Here is a 24691-nt window from a genome sequence, read left to right as displayed (position 1 = left end):
TGAAGCCCAAAAATCTCGAACGGGCTTGAGCCCGCCCCAGTCTGTACGTAGATCCACCAGTGGTAATGCTTATGGCTCCAAGGACCTCTTAATGACATTATTATTTGGCATCCTCCTGCTAATGGCAACCTTACATTAAATTTTGATGGCTCTGTCAATAATCATCCGTGACAGAGTCTGAAATTAATCTCAAGTGGGGCACCCATAAATTTTAGAAAAAAATTTGAAGTTTAAAATATATCAAACTTTAATAAAAATTAATAAATTAAGATAAAGTTACAGAAATATCAATTATTTTTTAAAAAAAGTTATATATATTTTAATCAAATTTATAGTTTTCATGGTAACATATTTTATCTTTGTTTTTTAAAATATAAGAAATAATAGTGTTAATGTTAAAAAAGCAAGAAATTAAAAAGAAAACTTAGTCTAATGCTTATGGCTCCAAGGACCTCTTAATGACATTATTATTTGGCATCCTCCTGCTAATGGCAACCTTAAATTAAATTTTGATGGCTCTGTCATTAATCATCAGTGATGGAGTCTGAAATTAATCTCAAGTGGGGTACCTAGAAATTTTAGAAAAAAAATTGAAGCTTAAAATATATCAAACTATAATAAAAATTAATAAATTAAGATAAAGTTACATAAATATAAAAAAAAAAAATTTAAGTTATATATATTTTAATCAAATTTATAGTTTTCATGGTAATATATTTTATCTTTGATTTTTTAAATTATAAGAAATAATAGTGTTAATGTTAAGAAAGCAAGAAATTAAAAAGAAAATGGCTAAATACTGGTTACTACCCTGTGGTTTAGGTCCAAAATCAATTCAGTCCCTAGACTTCTAATTTCATCAAAAACACCCCTGCACTTTCAATTTTGATCTAATAGGTCCAATTCGTTAATATTATGTTATGGGTTCAAGTTATAGTTGGATTATTTGTTGAAAAACTATATATTTGATAAATTTCTAATAGTGGATCTCACTCCTAAATTGACTATGCAGGTCATCTCAACACCACATCATAAAACATAGGCCATATATGAGTCACGTCAACAAGTTAAATGACTCAATTGTCAGAAGACTAATAAATTGGACCTATTAGATCAAAATTGAAAGTGCAGGGGTGTTCTTGATGAAATTAGAAGTTCAGGGACTGAATTGATTTTGGACCCAAACTACAGGGTAGTGATTCACACGCAATGTACGTGTGTTTCCAGCCCTAATTACCTTGAAATTAGCGAATACTCAAGCATTATTTCGTAGTATTACTTTGTTTTCTTCATTTGTAGGAAATTATGGTCAAGAGAGGAAAAAGACGAAAGAAGTAGCGAATTTGAGCAAAATGTCAACTTCCGACTAAAGGACAAAAAGTCAAATGGTTGACCATCGGGTCAACCAAGTCAACTTGGCCCGATAGCATGAAGTCCAAGGCCCAAGACCAAAGAAGCACACAAGTGAAGACCCAAGCCCATTTGTATTACATCTTTGTATTTAAATTTCAAATTCAAAATTGATGTAATGACAATAATAATTAGTGGACCACACCTCACACACATCACACATGTGGATGGATGAAGATATTTATTTGTGTTCACACTAGGCACACACTCACTTACACTTTTACCCTCCGGTTTTCCTTTTATTTTCCAAAATGTTTTCTAATCTCCTAATTCTCTACATTTTTATTAGGTTGTTTTAGTCTTTTCATTTTACCCTTTTTCTACTTGTTTTTTGAGCCCTTGGATCTAGGGTATAAGTCTAATCTTGACCCTTGAATCCAAGGGGTTATTTAAGCACCTTTGCACACACATTTCACAAGCTTAAGACCCATTTTTCTTCACCCTAGGCTTTTTGGCCGAATTTGGGGACTTCTCTCCATTCTCACCTCTTCTTCTTTTCTTCATCCCCCATTCTTCACATGTAAGCTTGCACAAGGAGGAGGCACACACATTTCCGGTATCTAGGCCACCATCTCTACACCATGGCTTCATAAGGGTAGCAAGAGAAGCCATGAAGTTATGGCAATAGCTAGTGACAAGCTTTGCCTTAAATTTAATGGATTTCTCCTCTCTTTCCCTCTTCTTTCTCTCTCTTATTTCTTGCTTATGGTGTTGTTTGATGTGTATTGATATATACTTGTGTGTGACCTCTCATGGTTTTAGGGTTTTGAAACCCAAGTTTAGTTTTATATGGTTTTGTTGAGGAATTAATAAAATTGATGTTTATTCATATGATTTGTGTACTCTTGCTTTAATTTCTTCACTCTAGATGTATGGTTTAGGTTTTCCCCTCCTTAATCTATGTTTGGTGTGTTGGAATTGGAATATTAAATTGGGGAATTTATATTTCAATTTAGATTATGGCATGAGTATGGTGGAATTAATTTGCCCATTGCATATCTCTATTTCCATTTGGATTTCTTAGATTGTGGTTCTCAAGTCACCCAATTTTGAGTATTATTACCCTTGATTGTCGGAATAGTATTCGGAATTGTTGGGTAGGGTAATTGTTATCACAAGTACTCTTTTCAACCTTATTATTTGTGGTGATAGTTGCTAGAGTGTGTTACAATCGATTGTCGAAACCTAAAGCATTTAGTTTTGAGCACTTATGGCCCTAACAAGGCATAAGGTTTGAGACTAGTATAGGGTAGCCAAAAACTAAGTATTCTTTCTTCTTCTTGTTTTTGCTTAGGGTTTGACTACTATTTTATGACAATCAATTTAGCTTTCTTTTCGACCTCTTAATGCTAAATGGAAATCCGACAAAACATTTGAAGCATCATTTGAATTAATCATCGTCATTCCATATGATTTTAGATTTGTGTGGAGAACCTTATATTCCATGGTGACCCTTGATGTGATGCATCCCATCCTTCTATCTATCTTATTTTTATGTCGTAGTTAGTTAGTGTATTTATCATTTATGAAAATCCAAAAAACATTGTGACTTTCCCACTACCATTCATTTGTAAATCCATGTGGGCGTGAGCATTACAAGCACTTTTGTGTGTTTCACGGCCCTATCTAGGCCTTGCTTGGTGCAAGGCCGTCTATGTGACTTTGTGTGATGCAAAGTCATGCTTGAATGAGGCTCGGTGCCTTGTTTAGCATTTTTTCTATTTTTATTTGTGATTTTCGGTGACCTAGGACCAAAGGATTCTTAGCTAGCTCGTAATCCCCGAGGTACGATAAACCGGGACGTAAATACTTCCCATCTTTGATGACCGTGTTGATTGTTACGCGATAGGCGAATGGAAAACACTCAAATCAGGTAGTAATCAGTATTTAGCCCAAAAGAAAACTTAGTCTAATGCTGCAAAAGCCTCAAACCTTAGACTTGCAGCTACATAAGTAGCTAAAAATAGGGAGCTACCATTACACTAACTTGGCATTTAGTTATTACTTGAAACTCTATTCTACTTATCATGAAAAAATCCTAGTAGGGCACGGGACCTACTGGGCCCCAACGTGGCTTCGCCCCTGTTAATCATCATGGTGCAGCGGGCTTTGTATTTCGTAATGCAGAAGGACTTCCTGTGTTAGCAGCTTCCGAATATCTAGGTCATACTAATGTTCTCATTTCTGAGGCTCTTGCTCTAAGGGCAGGTTTAAATTCAACTTGGTTATATTGATTTACGCATATTGAGGTGGAAGGAGACTCCAAGTTTCTTCTTGACAGTTTATCTGGTGCTTGTCAAACCCCCTGGAGGTTAAAATCTCTTCTACATGATAACCACATTTTATCAGTTAGAATTGGAGATGTCACATTCAAACATATCAAAGGTAAGGCTAATTTTCTGGTGGATGCTATAGACAAAACTGGTCATCAACTTGGAGCAACTCTTTACCTTTCTCAGCTAGTCAAGCTTTTCATTTTGACATCTTGGGTAGTGGTTGTTGTAGAGGGTTTTGTGTTGTGGTTTATTTCTTTTGTCGAAAAAAAGAAGAAGAATGGAATCCACACTCCTGTTCTTTTTTTGTTAAATTCTCATAACAAGACAGAATTTAAGTTACCAAAAGAGGAAAGATGGAGTGTGCAATTGTAAAATAGGGAGTGTGAATTTCACTAAAAAAAAAAAAAATAGTATGTGATTTGGCTAGGGTTTAGAAGTTAGAAGTACTTAAAAGTAATTTTAATAAGCATTTATCAAGTGCATCCTCGAAAGAAAGTGTATTTCAAATTTTTTACTAACATTTTTAAATATTTAAGAAGCAATCTCAAACAGTCGATTAAATTACTTGTTTCCATATTTTTTTTTTTTTTTGTTTGGTCAAGTATGCTTATATTCAAATAAGAACACCATTACAAACAAAAGACCCAAAACGGGCCCAAATAAAAACCAACAAACAACAACAAACAAAACCAAATAGCCCTACAATCTTCAGCCACTGTGTAGATCTAACAGGAGAGAGATGACGTAGTGACGTCTCCGCCACCAGCCAAGCCCAAAGGTGACACAGAAACGTCACCAGATCTGCCGACGAAGACTTGAAGTCCAACCAAAACAATCCCGTGCAAGTACAGCAGCATAGAACCCATCGAAAGATCTCCCTAACCCAAATCTCTAAACCATACAAAACATCCTCAGAAACAAAGTCAGTAACCAAAGCAGAAGAAAAAAAGAAAAAGAGATAAGGAGAAGGAGACTGATCCGCAGAGGGATCAAAGGGACAGACGGCCGAAGACCGTGCAGACCCTTGTTGCACAATCGTATTCAACGGGTTTACGCGCAGGGACGGGAAAAACCCGTTAAAACAGACAATCCAAACAACGCCGACGACAGAGCTCTGATGGACCAAGGAGCAATCGGTGAAGTGGAGTCCGATGGGTGAGGAGGATGTGCATCTTAACCATGATGAATCAGAGATTTGAGACAGAGAGAGATGGGTATGCTGAAAATTAAAGATTAGGAATGGTTGGAAAAGGGGATCTGGGAAGGAAAGGAAAGCAAAGACAAAAGGGAAAGCATACTTGCCACCGCCGGGGCAGCAGGGAGCTACCACGAGAAGGGTAGGGATAAGCCTCGCGAAGAGGGAAAAATATCTCCCCCGACTTTCAAGCCAATGATCCAGATCGGAGTGATCTAGATCTGGCAAGAAAGGGGGGGAGGAGGGGGAAAGCTGGAAGCTGGATTTGCTAGAGAGAATGAGGAGTTTCTCTCACTAGAAAACGCGTTGGCGTCACGTGTTTCCATAATTTAAGAATGAACGATTTAGTACGTATATACTATGAACTAGCAATATTCTCTATGACCGATCAGTAACTTACCATTAAAAATTAGGCTATCACCGCTAAATCTATATTCAAGAAATTAGTCTATCACTGCTAGGTCTATATTCAAAGGTACGTTGAAAGAGATATATATAAATTCGAGTTGATTTGCTTTTGCCGTTGAATGGTGTGTACTAGCAGTCGTGGGGGTTATGGCGATATCACGTGTTAGGCGGTGGTGGTGATGGCACGATCGGTACGAATGGTTGTGGATGCAACAGCTAGCTAGCAATCAAGTACGTACCAGAGTTGTAGACCAGTTGTTAATATTAGTAAAAGCCAGACTTCACATGGCAATCGCTTTCCGACATTAAACAAAGTTCATCTACTAATGTTGAAGCAACTGGAACTATATCCGCTCCATCACATCATCACCACTATCATTTATTATTTACTGTAATTAACTGAAAGCCTTATTTACTAGAGAACTTCAATAACATTGGAGTACTTGTCTCTTGCTAACTAAGTCTAGTGAAGGCGCCTGCAGAGGGTAAGGCCATCACCAATTGAAACCAGAGCTACTTCGATACGAGAATCGGCGGCTACAAAGTCGTTCAGTTTGATAAATTCATTTCTGCCTTTCCTGAGAGGTTCCGCTACCATCTCCTCTGGTTCCGCAACCGAGCCAAACCACAGTGTGTTATCGTATGCTATTATTCCCCCAACCTTAACAAGCTTTAATAGTTGCTCATGATATTTGATGTAGTTGTTCTTATCGGCATCCACAAATGCAAAATCAAAGCTGCCTGCTTCCTTGCCCTGTTGACAAGTTTAAACCCCCAAATTAATTGAGTGCATGTAGTTTTGTTCAACTTCTACTTAAGGTGTACATATAAAGTTTCAATTGAACAAAAAGACAAATTAATTTTTTTTAAGTAATAAATAAATAAATTTATAATGTACATTAAAACAACTGTTTTTAACCAAAATTTCCCTTACTAAACAGGTGAACATTATCATGCATGATTACAAACCTAGCTAACCAAAGTTTTATGTTACTAACCAAGAGAACACTACTACACACAATTACAATTGATTACAAATCTAAGCACAAACTTACATTGTCAACGAGGTCATTTAGAGCAGAGAAGGCATCTGAGTGAACGAAGTCAATCTTATGCTCAAACCCAGCCTTTTGAATGAATAGCAATCCAACCTCATAGGCTACTTTATCTGGGTCGACTGCCGTAATCTGTAAAATGAAACTACTCTGTTAGACCTTTACCGATTAATTGTATGTTACTAAAACACTCTAGAATGAACGAGCATGAAATTTTGCGCTTGTTTGGCTCCAAAACCAGTTGGCTTGCAAACTGTCTCTTTTGAGCGAGTGATTGCGTAGGCGTGCCAGCACCGCGGGGTGCAGTCGTTGGGGTAGTCCCTTGACCTGACTTCTTCTTCAAGCGCTGTGGACGAGGAGAGCACCAACCTCGTCACAGGGTTCTTCTCTAGCCTTTCGGAAAAGGACTTTTGCCTTACGGATAAGGACTTTGGTTGTGGTCTCTTGCGTTCACCGAATCGATACTTAGTATTGTAGACTAAGCAGAGCAATCACTGGGAAGTTTGGAGAAAGCACGGGTTGCGCTAAAGCGTGACTTTAGCTTCGCTGGGTTGCGAGGGCGTTACCCTTGCTTCGCTGGTAGTAACGGTGGCGGTTGCGCTCGCAGTCGGCTCGCTGGGAGACTGGGACTGGAAGTGCGGTCGCCGGGTTGGTCTGGTGATGCTGACAGTCGGCTCTTGGAGAGACTAGGACTGGCGCACGGTCACCGGGTTTCAACAAAGTTGAAGGTTTGCTCCGGGGAGGCTTTGTAATCGCTAGGATTGATTGATATGAGAGAGGTCCTTAATTCTTCCTTGAAACCTGGTATATATACCTAGGGTTTTGACTGCTCCTTGTTGTAGAAGGACTATTGATTGAAGTTTCCTAGTCAATCTCTGCTACTTGATTCCAATAAGGTTTCGTTTTCCTTATGGATTCCGGAATGGGCGAAGCTATAACCCAAACCCTAGTAGGCTTATTTTTTTTTGGGCCGCAGGTATCGGCCCGCTGTGCTAGATCCACCAAAGGATATTGCCAAAATTACTTTTGGGCTCAAACATTGCCCCCCAGGCCTCGAAATCAGGCTCATGAAAATGCAACTGATTGAAGGGGGCTAAAACGACGCGTTCAATGCTTGAAACGATGTCATTAATGAGGGTTGCGTCCTTTCACTCGCGAAACGCCTTTCTGTCGTATCGTTTCCCTCACAAAATCTCTTATTTAAATCCGCAGCCACTTCAGACCTGTCACATCAGAAACTCTTTTAGTCTCCTAAACCCAGAAACCCTCTTTTCCACATATCTTCCTCTTCGAAACCCAGAAATGGCTCCCCCGAAAAAGATAGTTATCGATCAAGAAGAAGAACTGAATGAACAAGCCGCCCATTCTTGGGGAGCCAACATCGGTGCCAGCCTGATCCTCCAGACCATTATCCAGAGACCCCTGCTCCTCAGACTCTCGAACAACCATGCCGGACTGGGTCCAACGCCGCGGGATTCTTTCCCGGCCGACGCCATCGCCTTCTATGGCTTACCTGTTCGCCGCCCCATCCCAGTCCTCCGAAGGACTCCTGGGGATTTTACCAGTTGGAGTGCCCCTAATCATCGATCAAAAATAGGGCATTGGCCATCTTTTATCAGTGCGGCGGAGCTTTCCTGGTATCGTGAAGCGCGAGCTCGAGATCTGGCTCGCTGGAACGCAGCAGGTATCACCCATACTATCGATCTTTGTTTTCGTCTTCCGCGCGGTGGCAATCGTTCGCCACTCGCTGCCTTTCTCTGTTTTTGGAACACTGCCACCAACACCTTTGATTTTCGATTTGGCCAAATGAGTATCACTTTATTGGACATTCTCACCATCACTGGCCTACCCATCGACAGCGAGCCTTATCTGCATGGCCAATTCGACTCTGATACCTTTACTTCCACCATGGCTCAAAATGGTCGTAGCGCTCATAGCGGCTCCTATCCGCGGTGGTTGGCTTATTACCGCCAGGAGCACAACGCGACTGGCGGGATTGCTTTCTTGGAGTACTGGCTTTGTAAGTTTATTTTCTGTACTTCCTCCTGTAAACCCACTGGTGCCTGGACCTTGCTGGCAACGGCCCTCTACAACGGCTGCCGCGTGGGATTAGGACAACCAGTGCTGGGTGCCCTCTATCGCACTTTGTACCAAGCCACAATGCATCCCTTCGAGACTGGCATTTCTGGCCCTTTTTGGATTCTTGACTTCTGGATTCAAATTTACTTCCCATATTTTCGTCGCGACGACATCCCATTGCTTCCACCTACTGATCAACTCCTGGGACGATGGCTCTATCGCGATGAAAGGTACACATCCCCTCCTTATTCTGAGTGCTTCACATACTTGTACCTTCTGCACGAGATGCCATACTGCGACTTGGTGCTGAGTCGAAGATTCCCGGCTCCGCTTGAACACGGATTTCTTCCTGGCGCCTCTCGCTACAGTGATCACGCGCGCTTGGCCTTTCGCCGCGCAGTCTCCTGTTCTGACATCAGGATTGCCGCTGACGAACTTAGTTACGAACTCTATGCTCCCAACCACTTCGCTCGCCAACTCAGCCTTGTTCAATTAGTTCCATTCCCTTTGTATGATGCTTGGAACTATAACACCTCTTGGCGTAGATTTGGGCCTCTCTCTGGGCCTCCGCCAGCACAAAGCACACTCGTACTGATTGACCTCCCTGACTGGGCTAGAGAGATTGACTCTGTGGATGGGACTGAGGAAGGATACGAGGCATGGTGGGAAGAAGTTTCTGTTAACTGCTGGAGGCAACAGCATGATGAGCTATTCGCTGCCATTTTCGGGGAACTGCGATACCCCTACCCTGCCGACGTTGATCTACTTGCTCGCGTCCCTGAAGACGATGCACAAGTTCCTCCTCCTGCTGCCGAGCCGGCTCCGCGACCCGCGCGAGCCCCACGTCAGGCCCAGGCTGGTATTGTAATCTACGAACCCCCTCAAGAGGTAAATATCCTGACTCGTGTTTTGTCCTTTGTTCATTTGCTCTTCCCTTTTAATTCAAAATTTTGCTATTCCAGGGAAACGCGCCAACCTCTGGCAGTCGCGCCGCCAACACTTCCCAAGCCACTGGCCAGTCTGGGAAACAAAAGGCAGTAATGACAGAGCCTGAAGACAACGAATCCTCCTCTGATGATGATGACTCGCAGACGGTAAGAACTTTTTTTGTTTGAGTAAAGCATACTTCCTCCACGAATCAAACCTAATCTTCTGACCCCAACAGATCGCCGCCCTCTCGGCTCGGAAACGCAGTCGCTCTGATCCTCGAACTGACCTATGGGCAGAAGATGAACCAATCGCTGACCGACTGGTAAGACACAAGCCTACTCAGTACTTGTTAGTAATTTCTTTCCATTCTATGCGACCATGTAACAATCCTCATTCGCAGGTTCGCCATAGGTCCTTGAGACACACTGAAGAAGGATCTTCAGATGCTGGTGAAGGCACATCTGCTTCCCAAGCCCAAGCGCCAACTATTGTGAACAACTCTCCAACTCCTGCGGGCGCTGCCAATAATGCACAGTTGGCCTTGATCCCAGTGCAGATCATAGATGATAGCTCGCCTGAGGCCGAAGATAGAGTACCGCTACCGGATGCACCTCACGAGGAACCAAGCGATATACCTGTCCTGGAACAGATAGCGCCTGACTCAATTCCTGTTCCCAGCGAAGCTAACCCAGAGGCAATGCCAGCGGTCGTTGAGCATGAGCCCCCAGCTGAGGAGGTATTTCCTTTAACCAACTAATCCATTATTACTTCCTGGCTTAAATATTCTATTCTGACAATACCTTCTTCCAGAATCCAAATGCCTTCAACACTGAGGACGCTGAAGCTGTAGAGGCAGAAGCTGCTGAACCCGCTCTTAATATGGTTGACCAAGAACTTCTTCCCCCTGCCCCCCAAGTCACTGAAGCCGGAGGATTGGGAGACCTTCCTGAACCAATGCCAGAGGCAGCACCTGTCGCTGAACCTCCTGAGGTCCCTGTCGCTGAGCAACCAACTCCCTCCACTCTGGAAAGGTTAGCTCGTGTACTCGAAGTGACCCCTCCTGGGGTCGTAGATGAAGCTAGAGAAGGCCTTCGTCGCTTCCTGGGCCCTGATATCCTGATTCCTGGTGCGCCCGTGAGAGTCTTAGAATATTTGAGGGTACTTCTCCGCGAGGGAGCCATCACTGAAGATCAGTTCCAAGAGGTCGATCAATTGCTGCAAAACCTCCCTCAAGGGCTCAATGAGCGGGCAGTCGCGAGCGCGCAGGCTAGGCAGACCGAGACGCACTATCAGAACCTCACTCAACAAACAGAGACCGCGCGCGATTTCTTGGGTGACCAAGCTAACCTCATCAGGGAACTGACGCTCGAAAGGAACCACTTGAGGTCCCAGATTCAGGCTCTTCAAGCCCGGTTAACTGACGTTACTACCAGGCTTACTCATGCGGAGCCTCAGTTGGAACAACCCCTCGCTGCCTTTGAGACGCTATCCCAGGAACTAGCTCAAGCTCGCGTGGCAGCCCAGCAAGCCGCACAAGCTGCTGCGGATGCTAGTTTTCGTTTAGATGAACTTTTCCTTCGCCTGACCCATGCAGGACGCAGACTTTTGGGCCTCTAGAATTAAGCCCATGTTTTGTATGAACAATAATATTATTATTAACTTAATATTTAGCCCACATTGCTTGGCCCAAATACATATCAACTTAACTTCTCGAACTGTTCAGCGCTTTAATTTGTTTTAATGCTTTTAAAACTGTTTGAAAAGATTGAAAAGATAATCTCGAAATGGAGCGGTTACCTCCTTGGAGACTGCCCCGCCTCCCACGCGCTTTCAATTATCTTCATTTCCGAGATCTTAGCATTTAACACCAATTGATACGCTCATTGATGGCAATGAGAATATCACAACCACCCATCGTACGGTCAAGGCCACTGAGACTGGCACTATAAATATCTGCACTCTGGGGAGATGATATACACAACTGAATATGGGTTTCCCAGAGATAGTATCACAATCTCTGCTTCTCTTTCTCCAATTTCTACAATCTTCTCCTCACGATATCAGCCTTAACCTCAAACTCCTAGGCCTTATGGCTTAACCTCAATACCTGGGTAGGTCTTATGGCCTAACCTTAGGTCCAACCACATGTCTTTGGTCTCTGGAAGTCGCGGTGAAATCCACCGGTTTCATTTAGACTGAAGAACATGTGGTGCTCCCGCCGCGGCAGAACCCGATTTTGAGGGGTCCCCTCTCTCAGATTGCCCGCGTGGAGCAGGAGGAAGAAGGGCGGAAGACCAATATGGGTCGCCTGTTCTTGCTCCGTAGCCTACCTCCAGGGTCTGACTACGTGACTTATGTTTTTCCCCTGGAGGTAGATGTGGTTGTGAGTCGCACTCCCCGTGAAGACCATCTCCATCCCGGAGGGTAATCCAACCAAAAGGGTTGCGATGGATTATTTCCTTCCTTTTTGGTCCGGTACAGACGGTAACGGCTGCAACTCAGATCAGAGGAGGCATGTGGGTGAAGAGAGGGAGAGTATGAATGCCCGATCACAGCCTCTTCGCTGCCACAAGATCCAGAAACTCTTAGTAGATCTGTAACTTTATGGTTTTTATTCTAAGCCACTTCTGGCCTTGTAAACCGCAAATGTAATTATTTTGATTTGCGCTTTGTACTGCTCTTTGGCCGCAAAGCCACTTTATGAATGACAGTTTTTTAACACTTTTTGCAAACCAAAGTATAAAATAAGGCCTCAGGTATAGGCCATTACATGCATTCTTGACACCATAATGTCCAAGAAAAGAAAAATTGACAACAATAACAAGAAATTTGAAATAAGAAATTTGAAATTGTTGAAAATGAAGCCTCAAATAAGGCCTGAAAATAAAGCCTCAGATAAGGCCTGAATGTACAGAGTGTTGCCCCCCTAGTATTCGTAGGTGAAGCAAGGACAGAATACTAAGGCCACAGAAAAGGCCTGAATATGGATGAAGCGAACCTGGGGAGACTAAGGTTGCCCCCCTGTCTGAGAAGAAGGTTGATCTGGTGGATCTTCAAACTCCCAAACACTAGGGTAATATTTCTTCAGGAACCGCCCGTTAATGGGATTGCGGTGGAGGTCGCCATCCAAATCTTTAAGGTGAAAGGCCCCGCGCTCCAGAATGCGATGAACAACGAAGGGTCCTTCCCATCGCGGAGTCCATTTACCGCGACCGGTCAACTTCTCGCCAAAAGGCAAAACAGCCTTCCAAACCAAGTCACCCTCTTTGTAACTACGGCCACGCGTCCTCTTGTCATAGGCGCGAGCAATCCGTTGCTTTTCCAAAACCAAGTTGTCCAAAGCTACCAAGCGTTGCTCGCTGAGATCTTCGTGTTCTTGCCACATCGCCTGAACATAATCTTCCCCGATCAAGTGATGCTGATCTTGGACGCGCAGAGACTGGACGTTGATCTCCAACGGTAAGATGGCATCATGACCGAACATTAGTGCATAGGGGGTCGTAGCAGTGGGATTCCTCTTGGAGGTACGATAAGCCCATAAGGTCTCATACAACGTATCGTGCCACTGTCTAGGGTTCTCAACAAGCATCTTCTTGAGCAAGGTGATAATAATCTTGTTACTGGCCTCTGCCTGACCATTGGATTGGGCATAATATGGTGTGCTGTGGACGAACTGGATGCCCAAGTCCTTGACAAGTTTCTCTACCTCGCCGCCCATAAATGCTGCCCCCCTGTCTGAGACCAACACTTCTGGAATGCCAAACCTGCAAATAATATTCTGAAAGATAAACTGGCGAATGGTAGCGCCGGAAGCTTCCTTCAAAGGTTCAGCCTCAACCCATTTCGTGAAGAAATCAGTGGCTACAATGATGAACTTATGCTGGAGCGAGGAATGAGGGTGAATCATCCCAATCAAGTCCAAAGCCCAGCCTCGGGCAGGCCAAGGTTTAATAATGGGTTGCATGGGAATATTGGGAATGTGCTGCACTGGCCCATGCGCCTGACAGTCTTGGCAACCTTTCGCGAACACGATACAGTCCTTCAAAATGCTGGGCCAATAATACCCATGTCTTCTGATAAGCCAACGCATCTTGGGGCCTGCTTGATGGGCGCCACATACTCCCGTGTGCGCTTCGCGCATCAATCTCTTGGCTTCGCGTCCATAGACACAGCGAAAGTCTACGCCATCTTCCCCACGTCGTCGCAGCTCGTCACCTCTGAGGAAATAATTCAAGGAAAGAAAACGAGTCTTCCTGTCTGCAGTAGGGTCTGGTTGCTTGAGGTAGTCAATCAGCGGAATGCGCCAATCGACGTCAATAGGCTCGAGAACCGCGACAACTGGATCATCCGGTGGGTCAGGCCGCGCGAGCCACGAAGGCAGTGTGCGGCGCTCGACCTTCAGGATGCGCTCGCGAACGCCATACTTCAATGTAATGCCTGTAGCCAATTGAGCGAGCTCATTGGCCGCAAAGTTGCGCTCACGGGGTATGTGCTCCAAATCCGCCTCATCGAATTGATCCAGAAGCTTAATGGCGCGATGCAAATAGGGTATAAGCAAAAGGCTTTCACACTTGTACTTTCCTTGGAGCTGATTGATTATAAGCAAAGAGTCGCCGTGTACCTGTACGTCCCTTACTCCCAACTCTAGCAGAACCTCAAGGCCAATGATCAGGGCCTCATACTCTGCTTGATTGTTTGTACATTTGAACTCCAACTGGAAAGAATAAGAAAAACGATCGCCCGCTGGATTCTCCAGAACAATCCCTGCCCCTGCTAACGTTTCCGTTCTTGAACCATCAAAGTACAGTATCCAGGGCTGCAAGGAGACTGTGGCTTGATACCGGATAGCGTATTCTGGGATGCGCGCTAAATCTGGCCGAGTTATGGTTACAGCTGCTATCTCTAACTCCTTCACTACGGGGATGTCCAAGGTAGGGTGGTGTGCCAGGAAATCTGCGATAGCCTGTCCCTTTACTGCCTTTTGTGGCACGTACTGTAGCGAGAATTCAGATAAAGCCAATACCCATTTGCCAATGCGGCCTCTCAGAATAGGCCGCGACAGCATGTACTTGACCAAGTCAGTCTGAGCGATGATGCAAGTGGTAAAGGATAACATGTAGTGGCGCAGCTTGCATGCTGAGAAGTACAATGTGAGACACAGCTTTTCCATCGGAGTGTACCTTGTCTCGCAGTCTGTGAGTGTCCTACTAAGATAGAATATGGCATGTTCGACACCACCCTCATCGTCTTGGGCGAGCAGGCTGCCAATGGAGGCCTCAGCTGCAGAAATATATAGTTTTAATGGGAATCCAGCCCTAGGAGGAACGAGCACTGGTGGGCTCGCCAGGTAGGCCTTGATTTTATCAAAAGCCTCTTGGTGTTTATGCTCCCAGACGAACTCGCTCTGGCCCTGTAGCTTCAACAGAGGAGAGAAAGGCTGGATCTTACCTGCAGAGTTAGAGATAAAGCGTCTCAAAAAGTTGATTTTACCAAGAAAACGCTGCAGCTCCTTCTTCGTGCGTGGTGGAGATGCGTTGATGACTGCGCTTGCTTTGTCTTCAGGGACCTCAATTCCCCTCTGATGGACAATGAACCCAAGAAAGTCTCCTGCTTGAACCCCAAAAACGCACTTAGCGGGATTCATTTTAAGCTTGTGTTATCGCATGCGCTCGAATACTTTCCTGAGATCTGTGATGTGATCCCCTATTTTCTGAGATTTGACAACCACATCATCAATGTAAACCTCCAAAATCTTTCCAAGGATTTCATGGAAGATTAGGTTCATGGCTCTTTGATAAGTCGCACCAGCGTTCTTCAGTCCAAAAGGCATAACCACATATTCAAAAACGCCCGCGAACCCAGGGCAACGGAACGCGGTTTTGTGTCTGTCTTCTTCTGCGACCGGAATCTGGTGATATCCTGCAGTGCCGTCCATGAAGGACAATAATTCATGTCGCGCAACGACGTCGACCAACATATCCGCGACCGGCATGGGGTAGACATCCTTAGGTGTAGCAGTATTAAGGTCTCTATAGTCTACGCAGACCCTCATCTTGCCATTCTTCTTGCGGACAGGCACTATGTTAGATAGCCACTGATTATATTTGGCCACCCTGATAATGCCTGATTTATGCATTTTTTCAACCTCCTCTTTGACGAGGATTTGAGTTTCTGAATTCATTCTTCGCGGTTCTTGTTTCACAGGCCTCTTGTCAGGGAGTGTTGGTAGCTGGTGGCAAACCAAGTCTGGTGACAGGCCGGGCATATCCTCGTACTTTTCCGCAAAGCAGTCTTTGAATTCTAGCAATAAGTCAATAAGCCTCTGCTTCTCGCTAGGCTCTAGGTAAGCGCTGATAGCCACTTCCATGGGCTCATCTGCTGTCCCGAGATTGACTTTCTCGGTAGGGTCTCTGACTTTGGGAGGCGTGTCGTCCAACGCTGCTGGAGCGAGTTGAATCTCCACCTCATCCTCTTATTCCTGATCAGAGAGTTCTTCTTCAATGATTTCCAAAGTCGCGATTCGCTCATAGGCCTCTTTTTCCACTAGATATGATGATAATCTTTCGTACAGCGAGTGGAGGGCCTCTATCCCTTCCTCTGGAAGGTCGTAATCCATTAATTGTTTAAGGGTTTAGGCACAGCGTGGCCAGGCCTTTCCAAGCCTTCTTTTGCGAGCGTAAGCCCCCACTGTGCCAGTTCAGAGGTCGTCACCCCTGTGGGGCGGCCTTTGTTATCGAGGCCACTGACTTGCAATGGAGCGATAGGCTCCAAATAGTACCTGGCATCTACATAGTTTGCAGAAACTGGGAATGGACGAGGATCCGCTTTGATTACCTCAGCTTTATCTGTCTCCCTGTTCCACATAATAAGTTCCTGATGGAGGGTTGACGGAACACAGTAGCTCCGGTGAATCCAGTCCCTTCCCAGGATAGCGCTGTAGGCCGCATAGCAATCTGTCACAAAGAAAGCATAAACTCCCTCTGCTGGACCTACCTTGATACGCAAGAAAAGTAATCCCAAGGTCTTTGTTACAGTCCCCGCGAAGTTCTTGAGAGTGAGAGACGTTGACTGGATTTTCTCCTTCTTGATTCCAAGCAAGTGCATGGTCCTAGTAGTAATGACATTAACAGCAGCTCCAGTATCAACCATGATCTTGCTAACTTTGGTACCGCCAACGTCCGCCGTGATGTATAAAGGTCTCATGTGCTGGACCATAGCAGGTGTTGGCCGAGTGAAGCTCATGAAGAATTCTTTACTGCTGGCGTCCTCTGTTTCCAGACAGACAACCTCTTCTACCGGTGTTGTGACCGCTGACGTGATCTGCAGGGGCTGTGTATTACATTCCTCAGCTTCTACGCATTCCTGAGCCGCGACCGGTATTGCATACCGCGCTGGGAGCACATAAACCATATTGCAGGACGTATCTGATTCACCTATGTCTTCCTCCAGGTTGAGCTTGGGTTCGTTGACAGGGATAACCATGTTGAACTGTTTAGCCAACCTGTCTACTAAGGATTCCTCAGTGAGGCCTTTTACCTCACACTGCTCATGCTCCTGAACCACGGGAGCGTTTCCAGGGGAAACTGATTTTGGTTCCCTAGCAAAATCTGCCTCTAGGGGAGCAACTACTACACTCTGGACTTTTTTAGGTCTCCATTGTAAAGTGTCGGTAGTCCTATCCTTGCCCCCCAGTCTCTCGAAAACTGAGGACTTGGCTTCTGCCTCATCGCGAAACACACGGCGCCTGACGTGCGGTCGCCTGGACGGCGAGCTCTCCTTTCTGGCTGGCGGAAGTGTTCTCTCCTTGGTAATTCTGCAAAAAACACTGGGCTCAGAAATCCCTATTGCTGAGCTCGCTTGCTTTCGCAAACTACGAGGGGCCACTAATGGCTTGGCAGCAAGTGCTTCCATCTCCCTCTGATACTGCTCAGGCGATTTGACCAATTGTGAAGGTTTAATCAGGCCCTGGTCTAAAGCCTCGAGCGCGCGCTTGGCTTCCCCAAACCTGCGCTGCAGTTTTCGCTTTTTGGAAGGACTTATCTCCACTGCCTTCCCCTTCTCCCTGGTGTACCACTTCCCTTCCTTGATAGTAGCGGTTGAAGCAGGTGGTATGTAGGGTTTTGTCAGAATGTCTTTGTGCTTGTTTGCAGCCTTCTCCGTTGTCTGCTGATCAACCGTAGCTGCCCTCAGCTTCTTAAACAGATTGGAGTCCTTTGTAGGTGACCCCAATTCTTCCTTTTCTCTCGGGCTGGAAGGTTGATAGTTTCGCGATGGCGAGGCCCACTTGATGGGCGGGAGAGAGCCAAAACGAAATGTCTGCTCGACCTCTTCGCGAGACACTTGGATGCCACACTCTTCCTTGCACCGCGAGCATAACACTACGGGTGAGGCCTGACCAAATGGTTTAGCCTTCTTCTGGGTAGGGGCCTCGTTAAGCTCTCCTTCTCGCCCCTTTGTGTTCAAATCCAGGGTTGGTTTCCTCTGGTTCTGCTTGGTCCAGTTAACATCGACCATGTTGATCCCAGTATTAGGAAAAGGGTTTAGGTCAACAAGCGCTGCTGCAGTTACTGGAGCCTCCACTTGAAGACTACCGTTATTGAGCCATACCTGAATCTGGTCCTTGAGTTTCACACAGTCAGCTGTATTATGGTTCCACAAGTTATGGAATTTACAATACTTCTTTCCTTTCAGCTGATCTGGTCGAGGGAAAGGTCCAAAGTCGGCCTTCACCATCTTCGCGGCGATCATCTCATCTAGAATCTCGTGTGCCTTGTTGGCGTCATATGTATACGCCGCGAACTCAGGTTTAGTGAAGGCCATCGAATTGAGCTTGACAGGTTCCTTGGAGATTTTAAGTTGCTTCAAGGCTGGGTTCTTTCTCCCTGTCAGTTCATAAGCAGCGATGTCGCTCTCATCTTCCTCATCGTCCTCCTGAACCAAATCCTCACTATGATAGTTATAGTAAGGATCATACGTAGCCGGCTGGTAGCTCAGGGCCGCTATGGTGCGATTTTTCCCTGGTACATATGTCCCTCTGGACGCATTCTTCCTGGCATCAGTTTCTCTGAGGAGATGTTCGAAGCTTCCCACCTCCGTGATGAGCTCTCCCATTGACTGAATCATGCTTCCATGCTGCTTCTTTCGCTGGCGCGGCTCTAAGCCTTTGATCGCCAACTTGATCAACTCTTTCTCCGGCAGGATCACATTCAGTTTGGCCTTCTGAATCTGGAAGCGCTGAAGGTAGGCCACAGCGGACTCCGTGGGCTGTTGGGCCATCTGGGTGAGAGAAGCCAAGTCTACCTCAGGCTCTGTGGCCCCAAAAGTCTCTCGGAAGAGCTTTTCCATTGCAGGCCAATCTGCCACAGTTCCTGGTCGCAGTTTGGAGAACCACCTAAAGGCAGCCCCTGATAGAGAAGTGCCAAAGATCCTGCACTTGAGGATGTCATCATTCTGGTACTGGCCGCATTGTACCCTGAACCTGGCCAGATGAGTTGCCGCATTCTCGGTATCCTCCTCTGAAAAGGTAGCAAATATGATGTTTTTATAACCCCTGGGGAAAGGCGCGAGCATTATGTGCGGTGGGAAAGGTCCCTCATAGACCCCATCCATCTGGGCCCTAGGGTTAGCCTGTCTGATCATCTCCTCTACCTCATCTCGTCTCACATATTCTGGACCCGGAGGAGGAGGAGGTGGTATTGCCATTGTATGGCGAACAGGCTGCGCAGGTATTGCTTGGTTTACCGTCGCTGTCCCTTCTTCTATCTGCACAACGCGGGTTGCAGCTGGTTGTTGAAGAGTCACTGCTGGCATAGGCATCTCTTTTGCCAAAGCTGTTATCTTGATCGGGTTACCAGTCTGGTCAATCCCATAATAGCTTCCTGGCAGCTCTTGGTATACATTCTCTGCCCCATCGCTGTCGTACTGAATGAACACAGCGGGGTCGGACGAAGTTTCAACACTTTTCGATGCCTGCTGCTTCTGTCTGGCGGTCTGTCCACCTGACAGTGTGGTTTTTTCCTTGCTGCCGCCAATAACCAGAGCTCGTTCCTTATCTCTCAACTGCGTGGTAGCAGCGGTCGCGGCAGGTGTAGCGGCAGGTGTAGCGGTACTGCTGCTACCCTTTTCCCGCTGATTTGGCGACACATATTTACCTGAACCAGATGGTTGGCCCAGGGAACCAAGGATAGCGTTAGGATCTCCTAACGTCTTATTCAACACTTCTTTAGCTTGGTTCAACTCAGCTCTTTGCATGGCCACCTCGGTTGCGAGAGTTGCTCCATCTTTGCGAAGACCTGCCATATCTGATGCTATTTGCTTGGTATGATTCGCCAGAGCATCAATGATCTTTTTCTGCTGCTGACTCTGGGCATCTGCGATGCTTATAGCTTGAGCTTTCAATGCATTTTCAGTTTGCGACATCAGTTGCTCAGTTTCCATAGCTTGTTGGGAAATACGCTGGTTTATTTCGCGTAAGATTCTATCTGTTTTCGCGTTCTCCCTTTTCAGATCAGCAGCCATCTTCTTGCGATGGTTTTCAATGTTTTCCGAGATGATCGCGCATGCAACCTCGACGGTCGCTCCCTCTGGAATAGGCTTCTCAACGAAATCCTCTGATTCTTCACTCCCCACCGTATTGGAGACAGGGGTAGCGACAGGCTCACTGGCCTGATTAGTGATGACAGTTTGACCCTCAGTAGTGGTCGAGTGACTCTCACCCTGTTCAGTTGACATATCGGAGAATTGGGGATAAAGAGAGAATCTTTGAATTACTTGTTCTTCTGACAGACCACGACAATCCGCGCGAGGATGCGGTTTGTAACTGGAGGTCTTGTGTTTTGAGCAGTTAGCGTAGCCCTTTTTGTAAGGGTTTTCGCTTGACTTCCCAATGGCTAACGTTCACGAAGAGACACTTAGTTTGGTCCCACCGGGCGTGCCAAAATGTTTGGCTCCAAAACCAGTTGGCTTGCAAACTGTCTCTTTTGAGCGAGTGATTGCGCAGGCGTGCCAGCACCGCGGGGTGCAGTCGTTGGGGTAGTCCCTTGACCTGACTTCTTCTTCAAGCGCTGTGGACGAGGAGAGCACCAACCTCGTCACAGGGTTCTTCTCTATCCTTTCGGAAAAGGACTTTTGCCTTACGGATAAGGACTTTGGTTGTGGTCTCTTGCGTTCACCGAATCGATACTTAGTATTGTAGACTAAGCAGAGCAATCACTGGGAAGTTTGGAGAAAGCACGGGTTGCGCTAAAGCGTGACTTTAGCTTCGCTGGGTTGCGAGGGCGTTACCCTTGCTTCGCTGGTAGTAACGGTGGCGGTTGCGCTCGCAGTCGGCTCGCTGGGAGACTGGGACTGGAAGTGCGGTCGCCGGGTTGGTCTGGTGATGCTGACAGTCAGCTCTTGGAGAGACTAGGACTGGCGCACGGTCATCGGGTTTCAACAAAGTTGAAGGTTTGCTCCGGGGAGGCTTTGTAATCGCTAGGATTGATTGATATGAGAGAGGTCCTTAATTCTTCCTTGAAACCTGGTATATATACCTAGGGTTTTGACTGCTCCTTGTTGTAGAAGGACTATTGATTGAAGTTTCCTAGTCAATCTCTGCTACTTGATTCCAATAAGGTTTCGTTTTCCTTATGGATTCCGGAATGGGCGAAGCTATAACCCAAACCCTAGTAGGCTTATTTTTTTTTGGGCCGCAGGTATCGGCCCGCTGTGCTAGATCCACTAAAGGATATTGCTAAAATTACTTTTGGGGTCAAACAGCGCTATTAATATTATGAGTACCGAAGAATATTATAGAAATGGTAGAAAATAATTATGTACTTTGCCATCGGTGGGTAATGCAAGAGCAGTGGAAAGAAGTGAATAACCAGTAAACACTCCCAGCTCCAATTGTTAAAAATGCTGATTGAGAATTGTACTTACATAGACATTTGCAAGCATAATTAGCTATAATGAGCCACGCTCATGTTACCGCCAGCAGTACCAACTCCCGCCAAAGGAGTGACCTACGGGAGCACAGCCAAGCAGGCTACCGCCTGAGCCCCGGCTTACCCCCAAAGCATCGTTGACGCGCCGCGCCAAAACAGCATCAGAAGCTGGGATTGAAGCATGTCAGTCCCACATCGAAAACATGGAGAATATCAGCTCTCACCTCACCTATAAAAGGTTCTCTCCTCTCTCCTCATTAATTGCACATTTACTACCTACTTATTGTTACTTTGTCAACATAAATACATTGACTAACTTAGGCATCGGAGAAGAGAAGACCGCCCAACGCGGTCTCCCTCTGACGCCCTGTGTATTTTACTTGACAGGTAGCGGAAGCTCTGAGAATATCATAAGTAGTGATCCGCCCATCGGATCAGCGTTAATCAACGTTTAGCTACCGCTGAATCTTAGATTACAGAGAATAATTCTCTATTTTCTCATCTATATTTAGTAGAATGCGTTACAATTATATACAAAGAAAAAGAAAATTCTAGAGGCTGAGAATCAGTTATACAATCAGCCTATAATTACAACAAGATATGACAGTATTAATAGCCAAATTTGTAACCTATCAATTACAATAAAATCCCAACAATTAGTCTCATGTAATCAAGTTAATAAATCAATGATATTCATTGTGACTTTCAACACTCCCCCTCAAGTTGGAGCATGAATGTCTAGAATGCCCAACTTGCGTGAATGTGAATGGAAAAGCGTAGCACCTAGGGGCTTGGTAAATATGTCTGCAACCTGTTGGGTAGATGGTGTATAGGCTGTTGCAATCACTCCCATTTGAATTCTTTCACGAACAACATGACAATCCATTTCAATGTGTTTAGTGTACTCATGAAATACAGGATTTACTGCTATATATAGAGCAGCTTGGTTGTCACAAACCAACCTTGCAGGTTCTGGATGATGTACCTGTAAATCTTGAAGAAGATATTTGAACCAAGTGAGTTCACAAGTAGCAGAGGCCATAGAACGATACTCTGCTTCTGCTGATGAGCGAGATACAACACTTTGTTTCTTGGATTTCCAAGAGATAAGAGAATCACCAAGGAAACACACAATAACCAGAAACTGATCTCCTTGTTGTGGGGCAACCACCCCAATCTGCATCACAATAGCCTTTTAGCTTTAAAGAACTTTGCGATGGAAACAATAAACCCTGACCTGGTGTGCCTTTTAGATATCTTAAAACTCGTAATGCTGCCTCAAAATGGGGTTTTCTAGGTTGATGCATGAATTGACTGAGGATATGAACTGAATATGTGATGTCGGGCCTTGTGACTGTGAGATAAATGAGACGACCAACCAACCTCCTATATCGTGAAGGGTCTTTGAGAATCTATCCATCTGTTGCAGTCAATTTCAAGTTCTGCTCCATAGGAAATTTTGCTGGACGTGCACCAAGTAAACCAGCATCATCAAGAAGATCAAGAGTATATTTTCTTTGGGAGATAGCAATGCCTTTCTTAGAACGAGCAACTTCTACACCAAGAAAATATTTCAAATTTCCAAGGTCTTTGATGCGAAAGTTGTTACTCAGGAAATTTTTGAGATTATGGATCGCAGATTCATCATTCCCTGTAATGATCATGTCGTCAACATAAATCAAAACAACTGTAAATGAATTTTCATGTAACCGAGTGAATAATGAATAATCTGCCCTTGATTGTCGAAACCTTGCATTTTGTAAGGCATGTACAAATTTTGAAAACCAATTGCGAGATGCATGTTTCAACCCATATAAAGATTTGTTGAGTCGACACACCATTTTCTCCCCTTGTCGACGTAGGCCTGGAGGTGGGACCATGTAAACTTCTTCAACCAAGTCACCATGGAGGAATGCATTTTGAGCATCAAGTTGATGCAATGGCCAATTGCGAACAGAGGCAATGGTTAAGAGGCATCTGACAGTATTAAGTTTGGCAACATGAGCAAATGTCTCTTGATTATACTCATTTATATGCGTGTAATTATATCTAAAACACTATCAATAAGTAAATCCTCATGTCAATTAATATGTAATTAATCCATTTTTATTTACTCTGTAGAAAATAAGCGGAATTGCGGAAAAGAGAGAAAATTGTGCGAAATTAGAGCAAATTGGAGTTTCCGACAAAAGGACGAAATAGTCAATGCGGGTCAACCGTGGTCAACACTATCAAAGAAGCGGAATCTAATTGCCTCCGATAGTATTTGCGGAAATGCATTGAGAAGGGAGAAGAAAGAAGAAAAGAGAAGAGAAGACAAGAAAAAGGAAAGAGAAAATAATGAAGAGGGCACGTGGGGAGGGGAAGGAGAAAAGAAAAAGGCTGATGCTGACATCATCATGACATCAGCAAAGGCTATTATTATTTTTTCTTTTTTTCTTTTCATTTTTCTTGTCTTCTCTTCTCTTTTCTTCTTTCTTCTTTCTTCTTTCTTCTCCCTTCTCAATGCATTTCCGCAAATACTATCGGAGGCAATTAGATTCCGCTCCGTTGATGGTGTTGACCACGGTTGACCCGCATTGACTATTTTTTCCTTTTGTCGGAAACTCCAATTTGCTCCAATTTCGCACAATTTTCTCTCGTTTCCGCAATTCCGCTTATTTTCTACAGAGTAAATAAAAATGGATTAATTACATATTAATTGACATGATGATTTACTTATTGATAGTGTTTTAGATATAATTACACGCATATAAATGAGTATAATCACACCCCCACACTTGAACTTTGCTTGTCCCCAAGCAAACTAAATGAAATCTAAGCCGAAAATCTACTAACTCACAAACATAAGTAAAATGTGGTATTAGCCTTTCCAACCGTAACCATCGGAGAACTAATTATGTATATGACCATGAAGTAGACGAAGCACAATATAAGATTTTTGAATTTGTAAGGCAATTAAGATGCACATGTGAGAAATGCTAAAGTATATGCATGTGTTGACCATGTGTCAAATCAATCCACCACAATCAAATAGACATATAGAAGACCCGACATAACCCACTAAACTCACATAGGTTCACTGAATATTACCGCTCAAGTGTTTAAGGGTTATATGTATTTCACTCAAAAGCAATTTCACAACATGCGCCGCCATATGCTTGCTCTTCGATCTCATCTCCGCTAGGTAACCCACAACATTCAAGATTAAGAGGTCTTTTATTTGGTTGTAATGGGGCTAAGGGTGAGTGGCTATAAGAAATGAAGGATAAGGAAATACAAAGTCCATAGAAATAGATGAAACAACTCTCTCTTGTAGAGATTTAAGACTTTTGCTTTCAAATGCCAAGTCACTCACTCTAATCCCGATGTACAACCCACACTACACTATACTATAAACAAAAATAATACTAG

The 24691-nt window shown here is 44.7% G+C and overlaps 1 protein-coding gene across 1 annotated transcript; it reads right to left on the bottom strand.

The window, feature by feature from the left end:
- Positions 1 to 5752: 5752 nt before the first annotated feature.
- Positions 5753 to 24163, bottom strand: LOC133711186 (flavonoid 3',5'-methyltransferase-like). Its single transcript, XM_062137344.1, has 6 exons — positions 24120 to 24163; positions 23116 to 23254; positions 22736 to 22832; positions 21171 to 21241; positions 6345 to 6476; positions 5753 to 6043 (listed from the first exon to the last, which is right to left on the bottom strand). Exons 1-6 carry the CDS (start codon positions 24161 to 24163, stop codon positions 5753 to 5755), a joined length of 774 nt encoding a protein of 257 aa, XP_061993328.1.
- Positions 24164 to 24691: the final 528 nt, after the last annotated feature.

Source organism: Rosa rugosa, chromosome 5, assembly GCF_958449725.1.
Source record: "Rosa rugosa chromosome 5, drRosRugo1.1, whole genome shotgun sequence".
Lineage (NCBI taxonomy): Eukaryota > Viridiplantae > Streptophyta > Magnoliopsida > Rosales > Rosaceae > Rosa > Rosa rugosa.
This window is presented reverse-complemented; position numbering and strand designations above follow the sequence as displayed.